Below are 8,335 nucleotides of genomic sequence, written 5' to 3'. Positions count from 1 at the left end.
TATCTGGAATGTCCTTTCTGCCGACCCAAGTGCCTTTCTTTCTTTAAACATTCTTCCCGATTTGTCTGCTGTGAAGACAGCTGGCTTGAGTCACTGAGTCCTTAACACACTGTCACACGCCCCAGCTGAGGTACCTATGAGCACCGCAGGAGTGGACGCAGTGAGGTCACTCAGTCTCGGGCAGGCTCTTCCGGGATGAGCTCTCCCACTTCAAGACCACGACCAGCCCATGGGTAGACGAAAAGGCAACTGCATGTTAAAAAACAATGTGATCCTGTTTTTTTGGATCAGGCTCCTTTCTCCTTCAGCCCCCAGGGGAGAGCGGAGGGCCGATTTGCTCATTCCAACTGCCCATCCAGGACCCACAGGCAGGAGACCCCGAGGTGTCCCTCTCACGACGGGATTCCCAATTGTGGCCGCTGAGCACCTTTATCACGCATGTCCAGCAGCTCCTGTGACAACAGCCATGGTTATATATGTGCTGTAAATTACATTTCTGTCTCTTTGTTTACTGCTAAACAGCTCCTATAGAATGCTTGCCACTTGCCCTGACAAAGGTGACAGACACTTCTAGCTCTATGAGAAGTACCGAATATTGACGGAACTCAAATAGGTAAACCGTAGACTCACCAAGATTTCATTTTTCATTTTTTATTACCAATCAAAAAATAAATTCCATATATTGTTTAGCAAATATTATCATTTTGTGACAAAAGACACAAGAGTCGTAACAACAAAACTCCCCGAGAGTCAAACTCATAACAATGCCAAAATAAATCACAAAAATATACAAATTAAAATCTTACGCAAAATAAATAAGAGTCATTTGCTACGGTGGCTGTGACTTGCCTACCCCTTAGGAGGCCATCTGCACGGTTCTCCCTCACACAGGCAGACGCGCAGGGACGGGCCCGTTCCAAGGTAGGGCTCAGCCCAGGAACCAGAGGTTGGAATAGGAAGTGAAAAATTGCACTGGGAGGAAGAAGTCATGGACCAATAATATCTGGAAGTCATTACAACCCTCTGCAAGAAGAGATTATAAATGGGGAAGGGAAGGGCAGGGCAAGGGCGGAGGGCGCGCTGTTGATAGGAATTGTGTGTGCAGAGAGGTAGCTGTGGAAGTGTGTGTGCCCACTCCTTGTACTTCATACACTCACTCGGTTCAGGGCAATGCACTTGGCCCCGCCTGGCACCCGGGTCTCAGGAACACCGCTTTGCAAGCTCCTGTGTACACTCAGGAAGCAAGCTGTTCCTGTAGAAAACTAAGGGGTCCCCCCAACAGGAAACAGGTCTGGTGTCTGAGAACCCATGGGTGTCATCACCTTCTCTCCAGACCTTTAGGAATAAATTCTGTGACTGGCCAGGGGCAGGCATACTTGGTGAAAGACATTTCCTGGTCCCAAGACTTAGGGTTCTCCAGGCACCTGAAGCGCAGAGCACTTGGCTGAGGAAGGAGTGAACAAACAATACTCAGGCCCAAGGCCTGCAGAGCCCCCCCCCCCGATCTTGGGCCCCAGCAACTGTGCCACCAAACAGAAGGGCCAACACGGTCCTTGGTCCCACAGCCTCCCAGGAATGGGGAGCCTAGAGCTGTGCGGCAGGGCCTGACTCGGCCCCAGGGAAAGGCGCTGGGGCCAGAGTTCCTGTGGGCGTGGAGCTCTGGGGGTCCAGTACCACCAGCTTCAGCACAGGCCAGGATGAGGCCTCACTGTAGGGTTACGACATGGGGGATCCAGGGCTGCCAGTAGTGTGCCTTTGAGGTGGGAATCTTTCCTGGGTCCTGGACGTGTGTGAACAGGCAGGTCCCCCATGTGACCAGGGGACAGGCCATGCAGAACCTGCTGACGCTGGCTTCCCACATGTCCTCAGTCCTCAGCCCCCAAGAAGCCTTGGGGTTTGGGATTAGAAGTAGGGAGTCTGGAAAGCAGGGTTCCTGGGTCACTGTCTGAGACTGGACTTTGGTTGTGGGCTGGGGAAGGGATGGTATCACTTGCTGGCAATGCACGACCAGATTCCCTCCTAGAACTGAAAGGAGTATCACAGCCAAGTCACCTCAAATGTAGATGCTGTCCCCACCCAGGGGAAAACCTTTGGTAGAAGTGAGAGCAGCAGGGAGCAGGGGCGAGCAATCTGAAAGGTGGGAGACCCTGCCTATCACTTTGGGTCAGCCCCATTACAAGGGGAGACTTGTCCAAAGGGGCAGATATGAGGCGAACCAATGGGGACAGGGGTGAGAATCTCACTGGCCCCAACTCACCAGGAGGGCCCATCAGCAGTTCTTAGAAATTCCTTGATCTAGCGAGTGACAGGAGTAGGCACGCTCTTCTGCCGCTGGGAGCATCTGTCCCTGGTCACAGCTGCCCAGACCCCTCGGCCTCAGTGACATCAAGACCAGCCTCCATGCACGTGTCCCAGTTGTTCTCAGTACTATTTGGTTCTTTGCTTCCTGGAAAGAACTGTCCTCCCAAGAGAAAGCCTTCCTCCAGTGGGCCTCTGGGACCCCGTCTCTGGAGGATGAGGGAGGACGAGTGGGCTCCCTGAGTTGGGGACATAGCCGAAAGGTCGTGGCTGGGAGCAGATTATGGCTATTGCTTCCTGGGGTGAGAAACCCCACCCCTTTTAAAGATTTTGTGGAAAAAAACAATTTCTTAAAGTTCCTTAACCCTGTCTTCCCTTCCCCAAATGATATTTAAAAGGAGGAGCAATAAGCCTAGTTTAGAAAGTCTCCAGTAAAAAACACCTCGCTCACGGTGGCCGCCCAGCACCCATGGTCCAGGGCAGGGCAGCCGCTGCTCCGAGCTGCTCACAGGTCCTTGGCAGACGCCAGTTCCCCCGTGGGCTGGGGGCCACCTGGCTGCTCGGTTAGATGGGCCATCTGCACCCCATCTGGCCTGACAGGCTCCCTGTCCTCAGGTGGGCCCACTGGGGCGGCCCCCGTGGAGCTGGCGGGGGGCCCCGGGCCCTCCTGTCAGATGGCGCTCTCAGGGGAAGCTCTGCGCAGAGAGGCGTTGCGTTCGTTCAGTAGAGTCGTCGTCTCATCCACCATGGGCAGCTCCGGCTTCTCGGCCAGGTTCTCCGTGCAGATGGTGCACCCATCCAGGGGAAACTGAGGGCAGTTGTCCATCCGCGAGGCCAGCAGCCCATTCTGGTACTGCTGCCTGGTGATCTGCAAGAGGGATGGCCGAGGGTCACAGAAAGCAGGTGGGGGGCAGGGGGACAGCCTGCTCGAGGCCAGCAGGTAGGAGGCTGTGAGTCCAGAGGACAGCTATGAGCAGCCGGTGTCTCCAGGAGCCTGTGGGAGGGTGAGGAGCAGGGTAGAGGGCAGCATGTGTGGGGTGTGCTGGGGGAAGGGGTGAGCCGCTGGTTCCTGCGGCAGAGCCGAGGCTGAAGGCGGCACGGGTCAAGCTCACCTTAATGTACTGCAGGTCCGTGAGCGCCCGGACACTGAAGTCAGACACGTACTGGCCCAGGACAGAGCTGCCCAGCTGGTTGCTGCTGCCCGCCAAGGGCGCTGCACTCGGGAGGTCCACGCGGTCCGGGTAGCTGAGGGAGGCCGAGCGGCTCAGGGGGCTGGGGTGGGACGGGGAGCGGTCTATGGGAGAGACAGGCTGTCAGGCCCCAAGGCACCCTGGTGCCCTCACAGCCTCTTGTCCACCTCGTCCCAGACGCTCAGCGGGAACAGGAACGGTTCCTAAGGCCAAGCACAGGCTCTCACCGACATCATCAAAGCAAACGACTCATTTGTTTAGCAGGGTTGTGCAATAAGTATCAAAACATCCACCAAAACAAACAGAACAGAAAACAAAAACCAAAGATGCAGGAAGTTTATGGCTACAAACCCCTCATTTCCTCAACAACTGATGGGTCAAGGCAGCTGCTCCCCTCATCTCAGTAACAGCTTATGTCAGTGGATATAAGCCGCAGAAGTTTAAATTATATTAAAAGGAAGAGTACACAGTTTGCACTCACACACACCCAATGTGACACCTGCTCACATCTGAAAATGCTCGTAGGAGGTCAAACATGTCTTCTGCACATGACCTGTTCTGTGTGGACAGTCCTACCCAGCCTGGCCGGGGCACCTGGGGTAGCAGGTTCCTCTCCCAGGAACCGGGGGGCCCCACAGCTACAGGCTGCCCCCTAACCCCACCACTGGGGCTGGTCCCAGTGCCCTTCCCTGCCACCAGGGGCAGCGCAGGCCTCCATTCCATTGACTGTCACCAGGAAAGGGGGGTGACTCAACTTCAAATGAGGAAGGAACATGCTCCTTAGTTTGAAAAGGGAACCACACACACGTTAATGTGCATCATGAGCTCTTGTTCTTGAGAACACTTAGAAAACAACGAAATCCACAAAGACGTTAATCGTGAAGGCAGGCTGGCTTGTTCAAACAGGAAGTGGACTAAGCTCATCTGCTGAGTTAACTGCTAAGTTACTAACTACTAAGTTGGCCTTTCTAACAAACATCCAGGTGACTGAATGACCAACAGAGCTGTAACCAAGTAACCCTGAATCAGGGACATGCCACCTTTGAGTGTCATTCAGAAAACTCAGAAGATAATACTCTGGATATTCCACGACCGGGTAGTATCCACTGAGAATGTCAAGTGCACATGTCACTTATTGTACCTGAAGGAAGTTCTGGTTCTAGAACTTAATGTACTTCTGAATAAGTTCTAGGAAAAAACAAATACTAGGGGGTCACTTAATATTTCATACTAATTATTTGGATGTTGGAATGTTGTAAATTAATGCTTAACACACCAGTAACAGGAACTCAATTTAAAACCAACACCAATTAGTGACATGGCCTATTAAAAATAGAGGCCCTAAAAAGGTATACACCAAAATATGAAGTGTTGTTTCTGAATAATGAAATTATGATGCTTCTTAATATTCTTAGACTTTTTTCTATTTTCCCAGTTTTCCAAATAAGTTCTGGTACTTTTATGATTATAACAAAACAATATATGTAACAAAAAATAGGGGGTTTTGACTTGGTAATTCCATTTCTGAAAGAATAGTCTAAGGACATAATCTTAAACACAACAAATGTTTTTCATAAAGAGGTTTATGTCACATGTAAGGGGGCAGCAACAAATGAAGGCACGTCTACTTGGTGGAACTCTAACTAGAAAGCTTATGGAAAAGCATCTCTGGTCCCACATTAGATAAAAACATCAGGATTCACATCTGTCCGCGCCAACTCCAGGCCATACATGACAGCAGAGCAAGTGCACAGAGGAAGAGGGAGGCTGGGGTGGTGGCCATGAGCGCCAGATGGCCCATCTGTGTTCATCAGACAGCCCTGCTCGAAGGCCATTACCAGCTTCCCATTCCAACTAAAAGTTGGTTATGTTTGAAAGGGACCAGTGACTTCCAATCCACCTTTTACCATTTTTTTTTTAGAAGAGGATCAATAGGATAGTGTGCTTTAGTGGTTACGAAGGAAAAAACCCAGCTGCAGGAATAGAAAATGGGAAACAATTGACGGAGGTGTTAGGTTTTCAGGGCTGTGGGGGCTCAGGTACGTCTCTAAGTCACGCACTGAGCCTGGAGCTCCAAAACACCGTCATGGTCTTAACCTCCTCCGGGCTCACCAGGCCAGGCTAGGACACTGGTGACAAGGGCAGCACTTGCCACCACCTTCTGCTGCATCAGAACACGGATGGGCATCCCTCAAACTGAATGGTCTGGCCAGCACAGTTCCCACCAGTCCTAGGACAGGGCTCAGGAGTATGACATATCAAAGGCCAGAACCAGAATATAGTGTTTGGTCTTTTCCTAAATATTTTGACTGAAATGTCACATTTTAGTTGCAATAGAGAAAAAACAAATAATAATTGAGCTCCAACTAAACATTTTATATCAGTTCCCTCACTGTTCCCTGCAATTCTTAGTGGGCACATGTATTGTTCCCATTTCACATGAAGAAACCAAGACTTAGGGAGGATAAGTCAGCCCCCGGAATCACCGAGCTCGGAACTGCGGAGACGGCATTCACACAGGCAGTAACTGCCCAGCCGCTGTACCCCTTTGCTTCCTGGACCCCATCTCATACCAGCAGCCACAGAATGAACAGCAAAGCCTATGAAGAAAGGTGGGAAGCTTTTTAGAGAAAGCTGGTGAGCTGACAAGTAAGCCATCCTGCTGAGGTCTGGGAGCGACCTTGATTCGGGGGCTGAATAGCTCAGCCTGGCTGGGAGCAACCCTCCGCCACAACCTGTCATCTGTGTGTGTGTGTGTGTGTGTGTGTGTGTGTGTGTGTGTGTGTGTGTGTTTCTGTGTGTTGTGTATTGTATGTGTGTTGTGTTATTGTGTGTTGTGTGGGCATCCCCGAAGGTTCTTCAGTCCTTAAGGGGACGTGCACGTGTGCACAAAACACAACACACCACACAACACACTTTTGGGGAAGCCCTTCAAGGACCAGAGCAAAGCCACCAGTAACTGGACCCCAGGCCAGGCTGGCCCACAAGTGTGAACAGGTTAATGCAGCCGCGGTGTGTGTGCTCAGGAGACAGGTGGCAGTGCAAATTTGTGCAGCCATGCCAGGTTACCTGATAGCCAGGAGAGGAGGGAGTTCCGCTTGCCAGGCGGACACCCGACCTGGGTTGAAGGCACTGGAGCAAAGGAGGAAAAGGTCAGTGATGGGTGGGGTCCAGGTCAGGGGCCAGGACATGGAGCCACAGGAAGCAGGCCAGCTGTCCAGGCTCCCTCGGGCAGCAAGAGGGCACAGTGGAAAAGGGGACACGGCTCTGATGGGGAGGGTGCTCAGGGCAGACCCCCAAGGCCTGCTCAGAAGTCATCTCCTTTCCCTTCCAGCCCTTCCAAGTGGGAACTGAGGGCCGCCAGGTCAAGAGACAGAGCCCAGGACTGACCCAGTCCTGAGGCCTCGCTGCCTGGAGGAAATGTCCCATGACTGTGTGCTCTTCTGAACCAGATTCCCCAAGCTGGAGGGTAAGAGGTGCTCTCAGGAGGGGCGGAGAGTCAGCCGGGGGGCGGGGTGGCCACCTGCTCCAAACCACGTTCTGGAAGCTGTGTTCCCCTGCTTCCCTCCCTCCAGGAGCTGGCTCAGGCATGGGGTCCTCTTTGTCAAGCCTGGCCTGTCCCCTAGCACCAAAGCAGACTTCCACTCTCCAGTCTACAGCAAACTGGGCCCTTCTCGAGGCTCAGAGGGGTCCCACAACCCGTGAGGAACTGCCCAGGTGGGATGCGGCCCTCACCTGCAGTGCGCCCACTCCAGCCACAAGGGCCCTCTGACGGGGTCCAGAGCCACCCATGACTGGAGACACTGAGGACTCGGGGTGGCCAGAGCAGCCCTTCCCTGCATGAGCCATAACCTCTCTTGGAGGGTGTCCGGTATCATCTTTGCCCTCAAGGCCCTTTATTCTGTCAGAACCAACCCTGAGCAAGACGTGGCGGCTAAGTCCGAGAAGTCTCCACTGGCCCTGGCCTGGCTCCCAACCACAGTACTTCGGACCCTTCAGCCCCACCCTGGGTTCCCTGTCCCGGTCTTCCCGGGCCCTGCAGCCTCCGTCCACCTGACTCCTCTTCTCAGCTCTCCTCCTGTTGTGACAGCCAGTGAGGGCCACCAGAGCCTGCTGGCCCATGCTGCTGCCACACTTCCCCTGCTCAAGGCCATCAACAGCTTCCTACTTCCCATCACAACCAAGCACCATCAGCCTCCTTGGGCTCCTGACTTGTCCTTGCTCCCAGTCCCCCACCCCTGGAGGCTGGTCTCGCCCTCTCAGGACTCTCAGCGCCCTGCAGGCCTCTCTCAGAAGCCCTTCCCGTCCCCACCAAGGGAACAAGTTGCTGGTCTCCCAGGCTGCCGCCTCCAGGCCCCGTAGCTCCGGCCCTGGCAGATCTCCCTCTCCCTATTTAGGTGGCTTTAGTTATGAGCCACCTAAATAAGTTATGAGCCACCACTAGTTATGAGACACCTAAATGCTGAGGTTCTGGGGCCACTCGCTGCCTCTCCCTCACCAGGCCTGCTGGAGGGCAGCACAGATGTGGCCAGTGACTCACCAGGGGGGGACGAAGACAGGGCCATGGTCCCGTAGTAGGAGAATGCGCCCGTCTCAAACTTCATGTTCTCCTTCCCAGCCTCCACCTCCACCTTCCCCTGAAAGAACAAAGGGTCAGGGTTACAGAGTGACGAGGAGAAAAGGACGAGGCAAGAGGGAGCTGTGGGGGGCGGAGGGCTGGAGGACGGCCACTCAGGCAGACGACAGACAACAGGGAACAGAGACTCAGGGCAGGCCGCACGCTCTACTCCGGGGAGAGAAGCCTGCGTCCCCACTGTCTCAGCGAGGAGGGCAGGTGTGAGCGGGCG

General features: G+C 53.8%; 1 protein-coding gene across 4 annotated transcripts in view; it reads right to left on the bottom strand.

The window, feature by feature from the left end:
- Positions 1-635: 635 nt before the first annotated feature.
- The window catches only part of CNNM4 (cyclin and CBS domain divalent metal cation transport mediator 4), a 34,313-nt gene continuing 26,613 nt past the window's right edge, over positions 636-8,335 (bottom strand). The window contains exons 5-8 of one of the 4 annotated variants that reach the window (XM_074332553.1): positions 8,029-8,125; positions 6,558-6,620; positions 3,411-3,592; positions 636-3,166 (exon numbers count right to left, since the gene is read on the bottom strand). In XM_074332553.1, the coding sequence (XP_074188654.1) occupies positions 2,969-3,166; positions 3,411-3,592; positions 6,558-6,620; positions 8,029-8,125 (540 nt within the window). In that variant the 3' untranslated portion in view covers positions 636-2,968. Of the gene's footprint in view, positions 3,167-3,410; positions 6,089-6,557; positions 6,621-8,028; positions 8,126-8,335 lie in introns of those variants that run through there. The other 3 variants (XM_019716513.2, XM_074332555.1, XM_074332554.1) reach the window with 3 other exon arrangements.

Source organism: Rhinolophus sinicus, linkage group LG05 (genome assembly GCF_036562045.2).
Source record: "Rhinolophus sinicus isolate RSC01 linkage group LG05, ASM3656204v1, whole genome shotgun sequence".
NCBI classification, from domain to species: Eukaryota; Metazoa; Chordata; class Mammalia; order Chiroptera; family Rhinolophidae; genus Rhinolophus; species Rhinolophus sinicus.
The sequence above is the reverse complement of the archived record's forward strand: the minus strand, read 5'-3'. Positions and strand labels throughout refer to the sequence as shown.